This window comes from Dipteris shenzhenensis, chromosome 19 (genome assembly GCF_047967505.1).
Source record: "Dipteris shenzhenensis isolate YYH24624 ecotype China chromosome 19, Dip_SZ_1.0, whole genome shotgun sequence".
In the NCBI taxonomy this organism is placed as follows: Eukaryota; Viridiplantae; Streptophyta; class Polypodiopsida; order Gleicheniales; family Dipteridaceae; genus Dipteris; species Dipteris shenzhenensis.
The window spans coordinates 40,085,675-40,107,890 of NC_141614.1; the positions used below are offsets into that span (position 1 = coordinate 40,085,675).

Consider the following 22,216-nt stretch of genomic DNA (forward strand, 5'->3'; position numbering starts at 1 on the left):
TCCAGCAGGGTCATCATCGGCTGCAGGATAGGAGAGCGATTTCGTTTGGAGAGGTCAGTGCGTCAGGGTTGCCCCCTTGCTCCTTACCTGTTTCTCTTCTTCGCCGAGGCAATGACATACTACCTTCGGGCGAGGTCGACCGGGATCCGGGGTGTTTGCCTTCCCATCAGGGAGGATACGGAGCTCCTGGACTCGGAGTATGCAGATGACACAGCGCTGTACGTTCAAGATGATGAGATGATGCTGGAGAGGGTGAGGCTGGCCTTAGAGATCTTCTGCTCGACAGCCGGTGCGAAAATCAACTGGAACAAATCAGTTGGTTTTCTCACAGACCCTGGGGCATGCTCATAGTGGGGGAGATTTTCGGGTTTCAGATGGATCCCGCGGGGACAGACAACCAGATATCTCGGCTTTTAGGTCGGCCTGGACATCACGCCAGCTCAGCAGTTTCTCCCGGTGCTAGATTCCATTCGACGGAAGCTGGCTTTCTGGAGCACTGCTAAGCTCTCTCTTGCAGGTCGTGCTCTTGTAGTCAACCAGGTTTTCTTGGCCATGGCCTGGTATGTGGCCTCCTGTTGGTGCTTCTCGAGATCCAGCGTGGCACAGCTTAGGAGGTTGGTCCGGAATTTTTCGTGGTCTGGGGGGGATGGTCTCAGAGATACCAGAGCCAGGGTAGTGTGGCAGAGAGTCATTCTTTCGCAGGTTGAGGGTGGCTTGGGGATCATTGATCCTGAGCTTCAGAGTCAGGCCCTGCTGGGCAAGTTAGTTATCCGCGGTTTGATCCCGGGGGGACAAACGTGGAAGATGTTACTTCAGCAGGGGATTGGTTCTTGCGTCCCGCGCCGAGGTGGAGAGTGGCTACCGTCCCTCCGGTGGATCTTCACCTCTGCACTGCTCACTCACCCCCGCTCCCCGCTCATTCGTAGCCTTCTCATGGTTTGGAGGCGACTCAGTCTCAGTCTCATCCAGTCCCCTCCTAGCTGTTTGGAGGAGATCGACCGCCAGCCGCTCATCTGGAACGATCAGGTCAGAGATGCCTTGGGCCTTCAGCTGGGGGAGAGGTCACATATCATGTGGGACAGTTGGATGCGGGGGCCAGCCCGGTCCCTTCGAGTTTGGAGGAACACTTACAGACACTTGGAGACCGTTGCTCTAGCAGCCGCAGCTGGAGGTGTCCGTGGAGCTCAGGCGAGACGCATAGAGATAGACGGAGCGATTCCTGCCGGTTGGCTGGCTCCACCCGAGATTCAGATCCTCATGCCTGGTGATGACCGTTGGCTTGGACAGTTCACCCCCCGTGGCATCCCACTGGTGGTTGCAGGCCGGATGGACGACACCTCTGTTTCCTTCTTTGCGGTTTTGGGGGACGGCCGACTCAGGAGAGAGGGTGTGCTCATCGACCCCCTTCTCCCGTGGCAGAGGGTTCGGGTCGTAGGCCTCGTGGGGAAGGTTTGGCGGACCGATCCTAGTATAGAGCAGGATCAGCTGTAGTTATGGCGACTCTGGCTTTGGGAGGGGCGGGCCTTTTCAGAGCTAGATTGGGACCTAGGTGAGTGGAGATGGCCAGAGGTTGTGACAGGCCAGGGGCCGACCCCTTTCTTCGCTTACAGCACGACATTGGGCAGGAGAGTTCTCGGGAGGATACAGAGCCGCCCGCCCACCCAGCGGCCCAGTTGATATGCTCAGGGTATCTCCAGGCTATTTTTGCAGGCCTTCTGGAAGGCCTTGTGGGAGAGCTGGCGGCCGCGGAAGATTTCCTACTTCCTTTGGCTACTCGCCCACAAGGGTCTTCCTGTGGGGAGCTGGTTGCGGCAGGTTGGTCAGGATGGACTTTGTCAGATCTGTCATGAGGACGAGGAGTCACCAAAACACTGCCTGTGGAGCTGCACTTGCGCCCAGGAAGTGTGGAGGTGGACCTTCGGGATCCTTACTCGCGCAGCACCGGAGCTAGGTTTGATCACTTGGGGCGCGTTTTGCTGGTGCAGCACTACGCCTGGCTTTCATCAGTTGTTCGAGGCAGGCCCGCAGGACCCCATGTTCCTTATCACACAGGGGACTTGGGGGCCGCTAGAGGGCATTCCGCCGCATGTGGCAGAGGCTGACACAGGATCTCAGGAGAGACAGCCAGTCTGGGAGATTATTAGCAGCATCGCTGGATGGCACATATGGACCTCGTGCTGCGTGCAGATCCTCGGTGGCACCTCTCTTTCGATTGCCTAGGTCATGATCGACATCTGGAGTGAGATTATACACACACTCAGAGGCCAGTGGGACCAGATACAGGGAGATTCTCGGGCTGGCCGGGAGAAGCGGAGACGACTCCTCCGTGATTGGGATACGCAGGGCCTCTTCTTCGAGCATACTTCTCAGGGCCTTCAGTGGCGCTATTCACCACCTCTCTGGCTGTTCATTCACACTCGCCTAATCCCTCCGTGAGAGAGAGCTTTCTGTTTCCTTTTAGGGCTGCGTCCGATTTGTGAACGCAGCCCCGTCAGCTGCAAAACTGACCTCATGTATCTTGTTTTCGAAGTAATATAATGAGCACTGTTTTTTCGGCAAAAAAAAATATAATGGCCAATGGTAGAATAGATTATAGACTCCAGATTAGAAAGCTCAATCAAGCCTTCAACTTTATCAATCAAGCCTATAATGGCCAATGCTAGAAATTAGAATAGAGTCTAGATTACAAAGCTCAATTAAGCCTTTAAATTTTAGATTTCAGTTGAGTAGATACTAGATAGGTCGCAAAAAATCAGATTTCAGATTACAGTTTACAAGCTCAAGCCTTAAACTTTATCATATTTCAGTTTTCACAAGTTCACAACCATGGAGTCTGGACATAAATCAAGTTCTCAGTTTCACTCTTGTAAATAGTATGCTAGTCTATAGACTAGAATCTAGATTACATAACTCAAGAGTCAAGAGTGAAGGCATCAACTTTAAATTTCAAACTTCAAACTCTACAGAAATCTGAAAGAAAGTAGCAAGTTAATCAGCAAGATCTGTAGGTGCTTGGGCACCTTCTCCCTGGCCCTCAGCCCCCTCCTCCTCCTCCTCCCCATCATCACTATCAGAATCTGCAGAAGTGGATGAATCCTCTTCTGATGATGAGGAGGTCTCCTGCTCTTCTGCTATTAAAGTTGGCTGCTTGTCTGTGTGCCTGAGATCGTGTGGCACGTGCCAACGATGCCCGCTCCTCAGCAATGAATGCATATGCATCATCATCCTCATGCACAGGATGAAGCATTTTCTCCTCAGGGACCTGCACACGTATCTTATCAGGATCCACCTCCTGTGGACCTTCAATGGTCTTCATTTGTCGAATAAGTTGTAGATTGGCATGGACATATGCAAGCCTACCATACACCAAATGAATTAACAGTAAATACATGTAGGTTGTAGCATAACTATAATTCAAATGCCAATAATGAACTGTGTGCTGAGTGCATATAAAAGAAAATAGATATGCCGAGTGCTCACACACAAAATTATCAATGCGAATATGAATTACTGGTCAAGTTGTCCAGTGCCTAGTCTTTTCCTTTTTTTAGTGTGTATAAGTGAGAACACACTCCAATTCCTTTTACAGGCGCTAGATGAGCAATCTTGTGAAAGGACTCGGAGGGCAATGTGCTTCAACTCCGGCGTGCCTTGACCATACTTCTCCCACCAGGTAACAGGCCTCAACTGAGCATCACGGAGACATGCACGAGCTGAGCCAAACTCCCCAAAGGAGTTCCTAAATGAGAGGAGTTGGTCCTCCAAAGCATCTTGCAATATTGCATCTTGATATGCACGTTCAAGGAAGCCTGTCCACCGTGCAGTCAACTCAGCATCATCCGATTGGTCCTCCCTCCATAGAGGATGCAAAATGTGTGCTACTGCATGAATAGGCCTATGGAACCATGTCCATCTTTTTTTCCACAAGGCCATAATCTCTTGCTCTCAGTAGGGTGCAAATGAAATATATTTAGGTTGCTGCAAATCTAGAATCTAGATTCTAGATTCTAAATACAAATGTAACATCATAGTACATACATGCAAAGCCTTAAAGCTGCAAATAAGAAAATTAATTGCAGCCAACAGTGAATTGAAAAGTCAAGATTCCTGATTTGCATTTACCTTGTTGCATCAAGCCATGTGCACCCTTTCAATGCCTCTCCAACCTTCTCCATGAACTCATACACGAGTCCAATTGTGCATCCTTCTCTATCAACAAGTTGAAGGGTACTGAAAAGGGGCTGCACAATCCCCACAATCTCCTTAGTTGCATGCCAAAAATCACCATCAAACACAATGTCCTCAAAGGCACGTGCCTTTGGTTTGCTGGACTTAACCCATCTCAACCATTCCTCATTGACTACCATGTGCCTTAAGTTAGGCTTCACCTTTACCAAGCATGACAAGACTATAAAGAGAGAGGCAAAGCGGGTCCTGGAGGGCCTTAGAATCTCATGGGAGCTATGCTGCCGAAAAATTGCAAGGGCTCTATGCTTCCTTGCCAAGAAAGTCACCATGCTCCGTGCCTTGTCAACCACCAAGGAAATCCAAGGAAGCCTCCCTATGTCCTCTATAAGAAGATCCAAAATGTGTGTAGCACAGGGAGTCCAAAAGATATGTGGATAGTCACTCTCAAGTAGCGCACCCATGCGCTGACAGTTACTTGCATTATCTATAACCACCTATACTACATTCTGAGGCCCCACATCCTCTACTGCCTTCTTAATGTGGCTGTAAATGTACTCACCCGTATGAGATTCATTTGATGCATCTATGGATCTCAAAAACCTAGTACCCACGCAAGATGATACAAGAATGTTAATGAGCAGGCGCCTCCTGGTATCTGACCACCCATTACACAAAATGGAGCACCCGTATCTACCCCACGATGCCTTAATAGGCTGCAGCTCCTTCTCAACTTGCAAGACCTCTGCTTTCAGCTCCCGAGTGCGTATAGTCTCTGAAGATGGAGCCCTAAATGAAGGGCCAGCCTCGGCCACTGCCTGAAAAAACTCCTGAAAAGCTGGAGTATGAGCAAGGTTAAAGGAAATGTCACACTCATAAAAGAGCTTGCAAGTTGCCCGATGAGCAAATGCAAGCAAAGTTGTGACCCAATTGGCTCGTAAAGTCCCTGGCTTGGGTGGTAACCTGGTTGAATTTGGAAACCTTGGAGGCTTCACAACTTGCACTGATGCCCGACTAGTGGAAGCACTACCAATAGAAGAAGAAGCCCCTTGTGTAGGTGGTGAAAGTGGAGGAGGGGGTCCAGGTGCCACAGACATAATGGGACTCCTGGGAGGAGATCCAGGACCTACTAGTGTTGATGAGGCCTCAACTCGTGCCCTCTTTGACGGGCCACCTGGTGTGCCTCTCAAGGAAAGAATTACATCATCTGGAACTTCTCCTACACATGGATTGACACCCTTTCCAGTGATACCAAGAAGATGTGCCCTTACACGAGGTGCACTACCATGAAATGAGCCACCACAATGCTTACACTTACATTGTTTCGAACCCGAAGCACCATACTGTTGCTCCACATGCACTTGCTCCCAAACAGCGTCCTTTGCTCGCCCCATCTCTAAGCAGTTGGCTGCTATACTATCCTAAGTCCTTGGAAGTTGGAACTGGTTACAGGTTACTCTGTAGCCCTCTGACACTTCAAGTCTTTGACTTGCGAGAGAACCAATAATCCCTTTGATTATCTGTTGCTTCAAGCTTGCAAGACAGTAATTTTTTTATTGTGAATCGTGAATGTCGTAGACTGTAGTAGTAAGTAATAAGTATACTAATGAACATGACCAGCCAGCTGCTTCCAATGCTCACAGCAGCTAGCTAATAGCTAGCTAGCTGGCAATTAGCAGCATCATGCATGCAGCAACCTACCTGCCAGGCTCCAACGCAACGACACATGACAAAAAGGGGCATGTAGAAATTCTGCCAACGTTGAACGTTCGTTGAACGATGCAGGATAGAAAAACGAACAGAAGGGCTAGCGAGCTGTATACGAATAAAAGGGGCTAGTGAATCCATGAACAAAAGGGGCTAGTGTCATCATGTGCTAATGAACCTGCGTCCACGATGCACTTGCGCTCCTGTTTGTCGTTCAATTGGTGCTGGAGTAGCTATGCATACGATCGATTGCGGCTCGTGGTACTTGCTTGCTAGCTTGCACGTATTGCGTAGGGTGCTTGAGCCTTGCAATCAATTGATGCTTGGAGATAGCTAGCGGCGCAGGTGTCGTCAAAAAGCATGAAGACCCTGCATGGCTGGTTGTTGTGCGCAAGGGATGGCCTAGTCGAGGCTAGTGGGCTTGGATTTGCAGGTAATTGAAGAGCAGGGCTGTCACCTGCGCATGCACGCCACCGTATGGGAGATTTCGTCTCTATAGTCTAGAGTCACAAAGTACATTTTTTATCTAAACCTACAGTACCCTAGGCCACGTTTCATTGAACATGAAATGTTTCGAAACGTGCTGCACATTTCGAAACGTTTCAAATTCAATGAAACGCGTTTCATTGTGACTATGATTAACACACTGTTTCACACTACGTTGCAAGATTGGTCCGAGTGTGTTTGTTCAGTCTGGTCTGATTGATGAGATTAGCTCGGCCCAAATTGGCAGATCTTGTAAGGTTAAGCTATTTGACTCTGTTTTTATCTTCGGTGTCTGTTCAATTAGACTGGGTTGCCTGAACTTGTCTAAAATGCAGCTAAATCATGGGTCAAATGATGTTTTGGAGTTTTCCAAGAGTCTTGTATATTGGATCACGCTCGTGGCATCAAAGAAACTGAGCATGTGGGGCTTTCTGAATATTACATAACAGTTAGACAGGGTTCAGAGATATTGTCAAATTCTTTGATTGTACCTTGCCTTTGTTGGAATTCATGTTGTAGCCCCTCTACAAGCTTCCTGGTTCATTCAGATATTTAAGGAGTTGCCTTGGAATGTTAGTAGGAGTAGTATTGCTGATTAATTTTCTATGATGTGTTTTTCCATGTTTATGTAGGGGCAACTAGAGATGCTGGGTACACAACGAGCTGGGCTTGAGGATATGCTGAAGGAAATGAAACGAAAGGTTTGCTGTATAACTTTTTAATTCTGGGCTGTGGAGTTTATGGAGCCTTGGCTCTCTCGTGTGAGAAGTATTCAGGAGTGCAATATTAGGGAAAAGCACAGATTTTGGCAATTTTTACTCTTAATCTTCAGTTATCCGTCTCATATCTGTAGCTTGAAGACGGGAAAAAATGAGTGATGAGTGTGATTCTATGCGTATGCCTTGGATGTCTTTAGTGCATTTAGTCTGAGGGAAAATATTTAATTTGGTGTTTTATTTGCAAAATTTACATTGCAGGACAATATTTTACCAAAATTGATGTCCACATCTGGATCATATGAAGACCTTTTCAAGAAAGAACTTGGAAAGTATGATCCAATTTGTCAGGAAGTTAGCAAGAATGTGGAGGCACAAGAGAAATTACTACAGCAGATCAAGGTTAGCCTCACATGTTATGCGGTTTTATTTGTAGTTTTTTCATAATACCAAATCAGACAGAATGTCAGATTGTCATTTTTATCTTATAAGATACATGTATGTATTGGGTTCGACCACAATATTCATATCTAAAGCACCTCTCGAACAGTTTTGTTCCTCGCACTTTAGATCTTCTTTGTCCGCGATATGTTAATACTTATTGTGCGTGTTGGGAATTTATCTTACAACCCTGATTTCCAGGAACTTACTGAGGTAAAGGAGTTTAAATCATGAATGTGAATGTTTTGGCTTTTGCTAAAGTGGATTTGTCTTGTCTTTATGGCCTAACGGAATGGATATTCAATTCTGCTGCAAAATAACTCTTTGCAGTGATAGGTGGGGGTCAAGTAGGCAATGCTTGAAATGTCACTTATTTAGGAAAAGAAGAAATGTCACTTGTTTAGAAATGTCAAGTAGGCAAGGGGATAAATCATGGTAAGTTGTAGGGGGGATGTAATGTTTTGCTTCTAGGAGACACAGTATATTTGTTTGCCTCTTGTGAAGAATGCAAGGACGCACACCATAGTTGTCACAATGGCGGTGTCCACTTTTCTTCTGTTTACCAGTCAATGACCTTTGAAATGGGCCTTAGTCAGATCTAGCAATGAAACAAATAGCTTGCCTTACATAATGTAACGATACCTGCTTGAAATGCTGGAGAAGGTGTAGCTGGCCATAGCACTCTAGTGTCAGAAGCACGCTTTTTGATTTCTTATCTCTGTTAGCATGTCTATCCAGTTTCAACTTCTGCTGGACACATATTCTTGTGACTAGGCAATCATGTTTTCAGGTTTTTAGGAACTAACATTGTTGTGACTGTCCAGTGATGCATAATAAAATTAGATGACATGGCTTCTAGCTTGTTATGCTTGTGTGTTTTGTAGAACTGAGCTGAGTTGTAGAATCCAGGTATTTTGTCATTTTCCCCCTTCTGTGTCAAAAGGTTGCAAAAAGTAAACAGCTGCAGCATAACTAGTGCTTTCTTTTTACAGAAGCAAAATGACACATTTGCAGCAGTTTTCAACTTGGAAGATTTCAAAGGTGAGCTGCTAATTATGGTTCCAGCATGTGATATTATCTTTGGAGATTTGCGAAATCTCCAAAGATAATTTGTCTTGGCTTGAGCTTGTGTCTCTTAATTCAACTGCTTCTGTGTCCCGGACAATAAAATAGAATAAATTATGCATTCTTCATAAAAGATAATTCATGAGATGTTAAGATTCCTGTGAGTTTGCTTATTTCTTTCAAATGTCTGTCATTAACTTCTTTATATTGTTCTTCAATTATGTGATCAATGTTTTTTTGGGTCTTGGGTCGTTTTGAGAATCTTGCAATAAGCAGACAGGCTTCTGATCATCCAGAAGCCCTTCTCATGTTTGATGTTTCCTGACAAGACATTGATAAAGTATTACTAATTAGGGAATGTCAAATTTGTTTTTCGCCTCTCAGCATCCCGGGATCGGGTTTTCAAGCAGATCAGTGCTGCAGTTTCCAAGTATCGCGTAACTCGGGATAATATTCATAATGCAGGCATCAAATTCTATGTCTCTCTTCAGGTTTGCAAACATCTCATTGGATTTCTTGGCATGCCTGTTGGAGATATTTAGTTCTTTTTGCATCCGTTTGCAGCTATGGCTTTTAAATGCTGATTTTGAGTTGGCCTTTTCTATAATTTAGATTTTCGTGATTCTATGTTCTGATCCTTTATTACGCCATCATATACTAGGATGTGCGCTAATTATTGTAATTTTTGTCTAGTATTCAGTTAATGGCTGGTACGCATGACTCATCTGGGAATTATCTTTGCAGGACGCAATCAACAGTTTGAAGCAGAATTGTAGCGATTATGCAATGACACGTGACATTCAGTGTCGTGACATGATTGAAGATTTACAGCGGCAGCTAGCAGGATTTTCTTTCCGGGATAACAACTCGTCTATGAAGTTTCCTCCTGTTAATCAGTCTCAGAGGGCTGCTCCACTGCCACAAAATGCTCATCCCATGTATTCAGGCCAGCATGTTGCTGCAGCAGCTCAACCTAATCTGGTACCACCACAACATGCTCCTCAAAGCAACAATTTGGGTGGACATCAAATGCCACCACCTCCTTATTATTCTTCCTCAGGGCAGACCCAGGGCCCGGCTCCTTACTATTCGCAAGTCAGTTCATCCCCGTCAGTCACAAATCATAACTACAGCCAACCTCCATATCCAGGTTGGCAAGGTCCATACTACAATGCTGCTTCTATGAGTGCATACACGGGGTCTGCTCAACCTCCCCCTTCTTACCAGGCACCCCCAGCAGGAACCTATTACCCTCGGTCACAAGGAGATTATACAGGCAATCAGCGATAAAGTATGCTTTCCTCTGATATATATAGTGTTGCTGTTACTAGTATAATTGCAATGACCCTCTGCAAAGGTCTAGCCACTTAAAAGGCTCTCTATGTATATTCTATCGTTGACTGGGTGTGAAACCCTTCATTTGTAGTGTATGTGGGTTGTAATTCTTTGAGATACTAATCGAGGACGGAGTTTTGGCAGAATAAGCCTTTTTTATGGATTGGAAATCTGCGTAAGAAACCGTGAATGTATTTGCTTGCTGTACACAAGTCATGTTTAGAATGATTAAATATAAGCTGAAAAAAAAAAGCGGAGAGCTGAACAGCCTGTTTTTCTTTTAGTAAAAAAAAAGAGTTAAATTGAGTATGCATGTGCTTTCTAATTTAATATTGCATCATTGTAGGAAGTGGTACATAAGTGTAAGTAAATCCTTTAGTTTTTTACGTTTTAAATAATTAAGTCTTTTTGTCTTTCTTTCTTTCATTAGAGAGAGAGAGAGAGAGAGAGAGAGAGAGAGAGAGATGATATGATTGTATGGCTCGCCAACCCTGAGCAGCCTCCCATCGAGATCAGCTCCTTGTATCCATGGCCACCTCAAGGGTGACGGAATTTTGAAGCCGAGCACCCAACTTCTCCTCCTGAGCCTCTACAACAAATGACGTTGGCCCTTCTAGTCAACCAACTCGCCCGCATCCCCCACTCCGACGAAGATGCAATCGTCCGCAACGATCGCATGGCTTCAATCCAGAAGTCTCGGCGTTCAAGCAACGACTGGTCCCTGCCAATGCATGAGGACGTGGCTAAGGGTAGTCAAAGCAAAATGCAAGCCCTCCGATTAGGCTAACATGCTTAGGTTGAAGTGTAATCACCGAGTACTGATGTACTCGAAAGCGGTGGAGTCCTAGACCGAGCATCGTTTTGCAGCAGAAGTGCAAGAGATTGTAGCAATTCCACCAATCACAATATAGTGGCATGATGCACCGAGCACTACCACTCGTACAAGGCGGTTTTGTTTAGGTAAATGATGCAGTTGTAACAGGTAAAGAAGAGAACAAGAGAGCAATGTGCCGAGTTCTCTTCCTCTAACCTGAGCTTGCTAGGATAGGGAGTTACTGAGTCTTTGTTGCAAGCCTAGGCGGCTTGGTCCAAGTTGATTTTGTTTGTGTATATACTTGTCTCTGTCAATAAATTGCACTCAGTATTCTCTGAAGTGTGTATGACTCGATATTCTCCTGTCACCATACGGTTCTCCTGTGGACTGCTAACCCCGAACTCTGGGTGTTGAAGTTTTCTTCTATTCTATCGCCCGAGCATGTTGTACTTAGGATTGCAAGAGAGAGCATCTTCACCGTGCACAGCACCATATGTGGTTAACACCGCACACCTTTTTTAAGCTAGCCACGGGTGAGGGAACCAACCGTTAACAATGTGGCACACCTATGCGACATCCCTCCAGCTTGGAGTACCACCACCATTATATCGATACACAAGCAAGAGATCCCATTGACTATCGTCCTCTCATGATCGGTCACATGCTAGCCAAGATCTACAGGTTAGTACCAGAGAGAGAGATCACCTCCTATATAGAGATGCATAGGCAATGAGCATTGGGACGGGCTGGTTTTAGGAGACATCATTCCACTTTGGATCATATCTTCACGTCTTCGAGACCATTCCACGAGCTCGTATGATCAAACTACTACAAAAGATGCAGACCCCAGTTGTTATGATTTGGGGGGTGATGAGTCAGTCAAAGGGAGAGTACGTGCCCCTAGAGGCCTATCCGACTGGAGCGATAGTACGATAAGGATGAACCCCCTCTCACCAACTTTGTTTGGGCTATATATTGATGAGATCACAACCTTCATTGATCGCTTGGGAGGCTAGGGATTGCGGCTAGCCGACCTGATGGTACAGATACTATCATATGCAGATGATACAATCCTCCTATCCTCTTCAACAGCAGCAGGGTTATAGAAACACCTAGATGCCCTAGAGGTTTTCCATAGTGAGAGGGATATGACGGTTAACCGTGGTAAAACCAAGGTTATGATCTTCAACACCTTCCGGCTAGCACTTCATCGACATAGTTTCACCAGAGGAGAGCCACTCAAGATTGTACAGTCTTACACAAATCTGGGGGCAATCTTTGCACGACCAATCTTCACGATGATCCATACAACCAGGGCACATCTTACACGAGGGCAAGGAGCTCTGGCCCGACTAGAGCAATAGTGCTTTTAGGCGCATTTTCAGGATCCCGATGAAGGGATGGCTATTTGACACATTAGCGAGGCCTATAGCCATGTACATGGCACCCTTCTGGGGTTGCACGTGACAGCGCCTGAGTGGCGACGCTTTGAGAGACTACAAGTCACCATGGGATCTAGGATTATTGGAAGCAAGCCCTCACTCCCCCACCAGATCATACATGCAATTACCTATCTCGACATGATCTGAGCCTCACCTAGAGAGCCTACCGACAGTGGCGTTAGTCATCTACGTGACTGGCTATGAGTGAAGCCAGCATGGCTTGGTATGCACGCATGTTAGACCTACTTCAATTCTATAACGTCACGAACATGGGGAGGGGACCAGGAATTCCCCACGAACGCCAGATTCTATCGCAACCACTTCTTGAGAATGTCAAAGGACAGAGCAATCGTTAGACCCCAGTATTGGGAGGACAAGTGAGAGTCACATGCCCTTAGGATTTCCATTGGGCAAATGCGAGTCTCATCCCATCAGCTAGGAATTGAGGCAAGGAGAGCCGCATGCGCACCTAGGGAGCAATGGATCTGCAGATTGTGCACATTGGGTGAGGTAGAGACAGAGGAGTTGCCTTTTCTAGGAGGGGCTTGGATTCGGGCCTCTCCAAATTGATCCAATTCTAGGACCAGGTCTACGTCGGTCTCTACTTGATGGAGATGGGACGTCATAGAGAGACCCTTGTGCATCAAATCATAGAGCAAGACAAGGCCACTCAGCAAGGGACTATGGTAGCGACACGTCATAGACTTCTACACATTCGAGTCTACCCCTAGACATGTCGGGATAGAGGGGAAGATCGACGACATGAGAGCAATATGGACCAGTGAGACGAGACGACGATAAGGAGAGATTCAGCCACAGACACTCGAGCCACCCACGATGCGACGATAGACCAGAGCATGCACGAGGGAGGTCCACCCCCTTACAGCTCTATTGGGAGACCGCCTGACCAGAGGCATCACTATTGACATGGCCCACCAGATACAGAGAGCTTGAAGGCCACGCCCTCCACCACAACGTGAGACTAGACAGACACAGATACGAGACATTTTTGCATTCAAAGGAGGGCCACCATGGCAGCTGGATATGTGTTCTGATTCCTATACCAAGATTGAGTCTAGCTTTTAGTCACTAGTTTTGGATATGGAGTGTACATATTTTGTATCTTTGATTTTAGTCTAGTATAGTACTCAGCAAAGGTCTTAGTGAGCCCTTTGCCTCAGCCCTTTGTGGCTTGTATGAGCATGTGTAACTTTGATTTTGTACTTTGTCTCATAGGCCCACGAGGCCATTCAAAGACGTTAATACGTCTCTCTCTCTCTCTCAGTAAAGAAGGGTAGATGGGCAAGGCCACGGATTCCCAGAGAGGAAAGAAACTGTAATATCTGCCCCACCAGGGATGTAGAAAATGAACAGCATGTACTTTTGAACCATGAGCCTACTCACACATCAGAGAGAGCAGCCAGCCAAAAAGCTAGGAAGCTACCTGAAAGAGATTTTAGAACATCGCGATAAGATTCTAGGTCTAGCACACAAGCTAGCCCAACAAGTACTCGATTTGTAATATTTTATCTCACTGGATGTAAGGGGTCACGATTAGTTAATGGTGGTCGTCGCCAGTCCCATAGATCCTGAAGGGTCACCCGTTCTAATTCCACGCTTTGACAACTAGGTCTTCATGTGGCTCGGTGATGTCCAATGAGGTTGCAAAATTTATGGTATAGTGTTGGACTTGGGTCACCCTCTCCTGCAACTTAGTTCTCAAATCATTACATAAGTCTTGGACATTATTTTGCATTACTGCTGCCTCTGTGACATGGCTGCCGCTAATGAGCTTCTTGAGCCCCCACAAAATTTTGGAGTAATAGGAAGGGAGCTTGGGCATTGTAGGCTTGGTCAACTGATGAATCCGAGCAATGACCAACCAGCGCTCAATATTGAAAATGTTGTGCTGGCGTAAGGAGCGCTCTTTGACAAAATGGTTGAAGGTTTTAATTGCTTAGTCATATACTGATATAATGGGCTACACTGCCCCGAGTACACCTTGATGCAGTGATTGTGGGGAAGCTGTTTACTCAACTTCCTCCATTTGCCGCCGCCAGACCCGATATCGAACATGCATCTCCTCCCTACCTGGTAATTGGTGCAAAAATTTTGGAGCTGGGATAGCTACATGCGTTGACAAAATGGGCTCGACATCCAAAACCTACTCGTCGGTCTGTACTCCCACATCACTTGTGTCCGCCAAAGTTTTGACTTGAACTGCAACATCTTCAAAATTGTAGCAAGTTTGGGTAGCTATATTCCTGCACTCTACTCGGCCTGCTGGATTAAGGATCAATAGAGCTTGGGCTGTGATCCCCTCTGCCGCCTTAGTATGTAAGGTTCCTCCGTCTTCATTTGTCTTTGCTTCCGATATACCCACCTGGTTGCTTGGATGTGACAATTCATGCACACCAGGCTGACCACCCAAACTGTGATGATTTGGTGGCTGTCTTTTGGGCAGCTTGTTGGGATGTGCATCGGGATCTTGGAGGAGAAGGACGAGTGTTTGAAGTTGGGCTTACCACTCCAACTTCATCTGTAACTGAGCATTCTCCTCTCTTAGATCCTCACTATCAGCAGTAGCTTGACGGAGGCGGGTGTTCTCCTTCTCGAGCACTTCGATTTTGTCCTGGACCGCCTGATAGAGCTGTCTGTCGACCCTTTGTTGCGTAGTCTTCAAAGCATGCTGCAAGTGGATGTTCTTTCCTGCGACAGACACGAGCTCACTTCATGACATGGTAGCGAGATTCTTAAGTCTCTCAAATTTGCATTGGAGATTACCAAAGTTTCTGTTAGTTCTGCAGCAGTTGGTGGGAGTAGCTTTGCACTATCTCGTCAAATACTTCTTTCCAGTTGTCCAGTAGCTCCTGGAGATTTTTGCATTCTACTGTCAAATCGGCCTCAAGCTGGCTGTCTGCTCCTCAAAGAACCGTGTCATCTCCTCCTGGTACCGCGTTTGAAGGACAAGATTATGCTTGAGTACTACTTGAGGAGGGAGCCAATGGTTGGCCAAGAAATACAAGGCCTGTTCCGTGTGTACCATGTTCTCTCTTAGGACTTATCCATTAGGGGAGAAATAGGGTCTCAAAAGGGCCTCCAATTAGTGTTTCCTAATTTCAAGGGGTTAGAGAGAGATTTGAGGTGTACCAATGAGAGTGCTCCTTTGTGTGGGGCAATGGTATGTAGTGTGTACAGCTGGCCATGTTGAGCATTTATGGGTGGGTAGACATCTCACCCATGGTTTAGACGTTGATCTTCACTCCTAGCGATTGATCTCATCTACAATCCAAGAGATACATTCAAATTTGGGGTAGAACACTTCCAGCCATTAGATCAAGGTCTAGATCTAAGGGATACAATCAAAGGATAAAGGGATTAAATCTACACCCTTGAAAAAGGGAAGGATCTAATGGATGAGATCATATTAGAAGGCGGTTCATTTTTAACCATCCATCTAGAGATAGATCCAAGGGTGGAGATGCAAGGAAAAGGTGCTAGAATACGGGCCCTTGATTCCATCAAGATCTAGTGGAGGAGATGGATGCAAAAGGCGCTGAAATTTGGGCCATCCAATATGCGCTTCAATCTCATCCCTTGATCTCATATCCATCATCTCCACCCTCCAAAATGTGCCTCAATCTCATCCCTTGATCTCATCTCCATCAATTGCTTTCATCTCCACCCTCCAAAATGCGCCTAGATCTCAGCCCTTGATTTGATCTCTTCATCTCCACCTTTGATTTGTCCAAGATCTAATGGTCCATAGCATATGGCGGCTTCTCCCTCTTTATTAGACCCCCCTTTTGTCAACTCTTGCCAATTTGGAGCCCACCAAAGGTGCCTCCAACCATTTTGAGCATCCTAGGCCTTTGATCCATCCACCATCCACCTCCATCCAAAGGCCAATGTTGATCAATTTCAAAATAAAGGTAACCATGTCAGTTGAGTAAATGCTAGGGGACCCTTAGCCCATGGGTTACCATAGTGGGTTCACTTGGTCTTAACTTAATCCATTCCTTATGAGGCCCTTTTGAGACCTCGATTCTCCCCTAATGCACTGGGACTTGGTGGCAGCAGCTCGCCGATCCTGATGGTCATTCTGAGTTAATAGTGGATCAAGGGGAAATGGCTGGGCACAGGGAGGCTACATAGAGGCAAGGGAGGAAAAGGCAAAGTAATGGTGGTGGTCCGAGGTGTACTAGCCTTCTGCTGTTCGAAGTGCTGATCCGTCAATTTCTATGAGGGCTGCTCGATATTGCCCTTGCCCGCTCCTTTAGTCTCCTAGTGCAACCTCCTCCCTAGCCCCCCCTTGGAGGTGCCCTTCCCGATGTTCCCCTCCGGGTTTTCTTGCCTTGGTTCCTCAGAGGTGCCCTTATTGCCATTCCCCTTCGGCTTTTCTTTCTTTGGCTCCTCGGAGGTACCCTTATCACATTCCCCTCCGAATTTTCTTGGGTTTGTTGCTTGGAGGTGCCTTCATTGCTGTTCCCCTCCGCTGTCTTTTCTTGTGCCTCTCCGGCATCTTTGTCCTGCTGCTCCTACTCATCTTTGTTTTTTCCTTAGTACCCTTGTCACTTTGTTCCTATTGCTGGACATCTTTGTTGCTCGGCTCCTATTCTTGTTGGCCGTTGTCATCCGGTCCCCGTTCTTGCTCCTTCTCCCGCTTCCATGTCCTCATTTCCTTGTTCACCCCCTTCCAGGTGTTCATCATTCTGGGCCCCTGATGGGCCTGCTCCACTAGTGCTGGAAGCACATCGGGCCACGAAACTTGCCCAAGTGTAAGATGGTGATGCAACATGCAAAGGTGCAGTCCGACCTTGCAGTGCATCGGGCCTCTGCGTGCCCTTCAGCTAAGACTCGAATGCTTTTTTCAAGATGGTAAACCAATCCACAACTAAGTCATCCTCCAGTGCTGTGATCTTCTGCGCCATATATTACCATGGAATATAGCCCATGCTCTTCTTTAGTCCGATGAACTCGAACAAGAACCTATATGCGCTGTGCTTAGGTTCTCCTCGAATGATTTGTTGATGCGGTATCCCCTTGTGAACATAGATAGCTACCATCATCAAAGTACGCATCACATGCAACAAGGTTCCCAAGATTTAGGTGTGCTTTAAACTTGAAGGCTTTCTCTAGCAACGGTCTTCTTCTTTGTAGGAGTCTAGAATCTCTTTGGCTAGCGATTCATTCCACACCTCTCTCCTAGCAGTTTTGCAAACTTCATGAGCTTATTGCTCCGCAGAATCCTTGTGGGATGTCACTCTTGAAATTTTCGATGGGGTGTGGTGCAGAGATAACACACGAGATGTTGCCCTTCTCCTCTTCTGGGGATCAGAACGCTCCTTGTGCTCCTCCATGTTCACAAACATTGCATAGCAACTGAGGGAGAATGCTAACATCCACACAATACAGTCGTTGAATGTAGGGTAATCAATGATTAGAGGTGATCAAGCCGCATGATCTACTCCAACGGACAAGCTCAGGGAGTTTGATCCCCCAATACCCAAAGTCCAAGGATGCCAGGCATAGGTTGTATGTTCCAGCTAACACCCAAGACCAAAGATTGCAAGCAACCTGCACATTTCATGTCTACGTCCACGAAAATAGCCATGCCAATGGCAAAAGCCATGAAAGGAGTACAGCTCAAACTCAAGGACTTTGAGCCCCAAATCACCTAAGCCTAGGAGGCATGAGGCTAACACAAGCGGTATTTGGGAACTGGTTAGGACCACCACCTAATGCCAGGTTTGTCCCAAGGGATTTAATATGATTAACACAAGTGCTATTTCTGCCCAGTAGGGAGAGATGGAAAGAATAGTAATATGCCTTGGCACCCTACAAGCCCAAGAGCCTTTGGTTGTAAAGAGAAGGAGAGTGCTAAAAAGAAAAAGGGTGGCCTCCCTTCAAAAGGTGACTTGTATAAAAGGCCAAAGTGTTGACTTTGGTCTTCATTGTTGTTTGCACAAGTTTGAATATACAATCTCCCTCTTCTCTTCCAAGAGAGTGTTTTGGGTGTTCTCTTGTTTCCATTGTAGTGCCCTTGTGTCTGTCACTCCATCCCCCTTCACTCTCCTCTTCCCTTCTCCATCTCCTTCCCTTCTCCCCTCTCTTCTCCCCTCTCCCCCTTCCCTCTTTCTCTCGTGGGAGACACATTGCAACAATTCGGAGGCCGCTCGAGTGACACTTGCGAACGACTCGTGCCTTGCATTGCTCTCACAAGGAGTAGCTTGGAGTGGAGGCTCCATTGGCATCTCTTCAACATCCCCATGACACATGAGTCACCATCGAGACCCACACATTTTTGGTGCCGCTGTCGGGGAGAAAAGGTATGCTTTTGCATTTGCACTTGTTTCCCTTCGATATCTACCCATTGCACAAGTCTTCAAGCCTAACTTAGAGCTTGTTAGTGGAGTTGTAGGAGAAAAGAGAGGGAGGAAGTGAGAGGGAGGACGAAAAAGTAGAAAAACTATTTTTTCTTGTTGGAAAGTCATTTGGGAGCATTTGAGGCTTGTTTTTGATGTTTTTAAGTGTTTTAAGTTAATAGGAATGTAGTGTGTGTGATTGCTAGGGAGTGTGTGAGGTCCAAACCCATAAAAAAATAACCAAAATGTTGATTCTTGCCAAATCTTAAAGTTGTTTTGTGTTAATGAACGCACTCTCATGAAATATTACATTTTTGCTTGCAAAAAGTGTTTTTTCTTCAAGTGTTTTTCATTGTGTAGGTGAACTAGGTAGTGTAGCACCCCCCTAGCATAACAAATCCATGACAGAAACTCAAATCTTGCAAAAAATCCACAAAAATCAGTCACTGACACTATGTTTTCCTATCCCGCCGAGTCAGCACCTTAGAGCTCCCGACCAAATATTCCTCCAAGCGGTGCGTTAGCTGTATCCCTCCGATCAAACTCCGTTGACCCGGTGTCATAGAGCTATCCCGCCTACCTAACTTCTAACCACGGCCTAACCCGTTGCCTTGATTAAATGCGTGTCAGAGTTGATATCCTATCGACCTAGAGCTATCCTGTCGACCGTTGCTATTCTGCTACTCCATTGTCGGCGTAGTGAACCTACTCCCACGCCCGTGGTCATATTCGTATCCCTCTGCTCATCGCATTACGTCGATCACACTGCCCATCACTATTTTCATTTCGTCGATCGTCACTATTTTCATTCCGCCGATTGTTGCTCTTTTCATCCCTCTGATCGTCGCGTTACGCTTATTCCGCTGATCGTCACCTCACTCCTATTGCGTTGCCCATTGTCGATCCCCACGCTTGTTGCGATAACTATACGGCCGCCCGGCGCTCTATCCATATCCCACCGACTTGTGATCCCACCGCACACATGGCAAGATCCATCCCATTGATCGTCGTGTTACGTCGATCCTGTCGCCCGTTCTCATTCTTACTCCACTGTCGTCATGATACGCTTACACCATTCTCCGTCACTATACTCGTATCCCACTACCCGATGAGATACCCTATCCCTCAGACTGCCATTATAGAGCTATCCTATCGATTGTTGTGATACCTCTGGGGTAGCCAAAGAATTAAAAAAATTCCAAAATCTTAGTTTTTCTTGAGGGTGCTTAGCTAGAGGCCTCCCACATGCACTTGAGGTCCAGAAGAATTTCGCCAAAGGATCCCATACCGGAAGAGAGTGCTTTGAGCTACGCTTAGCCCACCCTCCGCCCTAGCTGGGAATCTGGAAGCTCGATCCCTAGCCTCCACTTGTTAGTAGGCCCCTGACCAGAAACTCTATCTAGCTCTAACGAAACAGAGAGTTTGGATGAAGTGATGCAAGACCCCCCGAGTCCAAGGCCATCAGAAGCTCCACTTGCAAGTGTAGCCTCTCCCAACTCGCCTGCACCTTTGGTTGCATCTAGGCTTAGAGGTATTCTCGAATATGTTCGGCTGCTTAGGTCAAACAGATGGTGAACCCCTTCGCCGGCATGTTTGTAGGGAGGGAAGGTCAGCAACATCCAGCTCCCGAACCATAGACCAGGACGGAAACCACCTTCGTCGATCCAATACCCTCCTCCTATGCTAGACCTTCCCAGTGGGAAAACATGGATAATGAAGATCCATGGATGAGGGAATTCCAAAGGCAAGACCCCAGCTGAGGGGATACTAGGAACTTCCAAGGTGGAGCGCCTTATGAACCTCCAACAGTCCAGGTGCCGCCAACCTTTGCCAACTATGGGGCACCACAGTTTCCACCCTACCACCCATTGCATGGAACTAATGTTCCCATGCCCCAGGACCCACTCCTCCGAGAGTATGTCCCTTCACATCCATACCGATTGCACTGATGAATGTAGGCCTTGGCACATCCGTTTCAATGTCGGTACCAGCAACTACGTGGATACCACCACCTGGGCTAGGCTTACGGCCAGCCCTGCCCCCATCAGGCCCACAATAACACCACCTCTGATAGCTACTCAAATAGTGTTAACTGATGAGGCGATGCGTATCTTGGTGGACGCCCTAGGAAAGGGGGCCACACCACCTCCACCTGCCCTAGTGTTTCCCATAGGGATTGCGAATCCCTCGAGGAGCCGACCCATAGCCATCTCTAAGCTAATGACCAAGTTCCTTAGAGAAGGAGACCCGCTCTCCCACGTGGAGCGGTTTGAACAGATTTGCGAAGCTTTTGGTGTTCCCAAAGGCCTAGAGATGGCCAATGCATTTGGTCTTAGCATGGATGGCAAAGTAGGCCAATGGTATAGGGCTCTCACCCCAAAAGAGAAGATCAACTAGGAGACATTGAGAAAGGCCTTTATTGTGGAGTTCGCCCCTAGTGGCCATAAATGAAGCCCGATCAACCAATTGTATGGTGTAAAGTAGAATGACAAGGAATACCTAAGGGATTACATTGCCAAGATCAAGCACCTCAATGCCCACTGTGACCTGTACGAGCAGATGAGCGACGGATGACTATTGCCTCGCTTCCTTATCGGATTGGTAGACCTGAATTTGCATGACCACCTCATGGTGATGAATCCTACCTCCTTCGATTTATGCAGTAAGGTGGTCATCTGCATATGTGACAACATGATGGACAAGGTGAATTCAAATAAAGCCCCAGACCCCTCAGAGATAGCTCCATCGGTTAGGTCTTCGAGTGTAGAAATGATCAAGAAGGAGACTAACAAGCCCAAGGGCTTGGATATAAGTGAACTGGCCTCCAATGTGTTAGGTCAACTAGGCCAGTAGTGGAGGATAGGAACCTCCAAGGAGGTGTCGAGAAACCCCCACTTGTTTCCATAGAGAGACAATGTCTGGAGTGGGGTATGCAATGGCAACCACCCCTCAAATGAGTGCCCACGCCTAAGGGCAAGGCTGGCACTCTACTACACACACTGCCATAGGTGGGGAAACCATGATACCTCCCAATGTTGATTGCTGAGGTCCCTTCCCCAACCCATGTATCAAATGAGACCCCCATTAGCCCTAACGGCCCCGCCTAACCCCTGATCACTCAAGGTGGTCTTGCGGCTAGTTCTAGCTAGTACAAAACTCAGCCAGCTCCATTACCACCACCCATATTAGATCCATAGACCCCGCTACCTCCTCGTATAACCCCATTCAACCAAGTTTTGGTAGAAGAAGTGCCCAACAACTGGGGACAAGACAGATCGTGATTATGGACCTCACGATTACTACCCCTATGAGGAGGGAAGTGGCACCCTGATCCACTACCTCTCGCCAGAGGATCAATAGGTTCCGTATTCCAGACCTCCCCCTGTGAACGCAAGGGTGAGAGCCTAAACTCAATTGCTCGAAGACCCCCGCTCCAATGTTACATCTGCTAGGGTCCCCATAGAGCAAGCGAATACCCCTACCGAGGTACTTCAAACCCTCCGATGCCCTGTTTCAAATGCCAAGGTCCACACTTCTTGAAGGACTATCCATATAGGGATTGCACCCCCGCTGCTCCAACCACAACCAATCCCACACCCTTGTGTGTGAGGTCTGGGACCGAGCATCTGTTCTAGGACTGCCCCACGAGGAGACCAACCT

General features: G+C 46.9%; 2 protein-coding genes across 3 annotated transcripts in view; one reads left to right on the forward strand and one right to left on the reverse strand.

Annotated features, from left to right (window-relative positions):
- LOC147890461 (vacuolar-sorting protein BRO1-like) overlaps positions 1 to 10,195 on the forward strand; it is a 61,220-nt gene extending 51,025 nt beyond the window's left edge. For both annotated transcript variants that reach the window (XM_087390446.1, XM_087390447.1), the window contains exons 4-8: positions 7,011 to 7,079; positions 7,356 to 7,496; positions 8,528 to 8,576; positions 8,985 to 9,091; positions 9,345 to 10,195. In XM_087390446.1, the coding sequence (XP_087246572.1) occupies positions 7,011 to 7,079; positions 7,356 to 7,496; positions 8,528 to 8,576; positions 8,985 to 9,091; positions 9,345 to 9,890 (912 nt within the window). In that variant the 3' untranslated portion in view covers positions 9,891 to 10,195. The remainder of the gene's footprint in view (positions 1 to 7,010; positions 7,080 to 7,355; positions 7,497 to 8,527; positions 8,577 to 8,984; positions 9,092 to 9,344) is intronic.
- Positions 2,947 to 4,367, reverse strand: LOC147890462 (uncharacterized). The gene is made up of 4 exons (XM_087391013.1): positions 4,123 to 4,367; positions 3,512 to 3,895; positions 3,161 to 3,356; positions 2,947 to 2,970 (listed from the first exon to the last, which is right to left on the reverse strand). Exons 1-4 carry the CDS (start codon positions 4,365 to 4,367, stop codon positions 2,947 to 2,949), a joined length of 849 nt encoding a protein of 282 aa, XP_087247139.1.
- Positions 10,196 to 22,216: the final 12,021 nt, after the last annotated feature.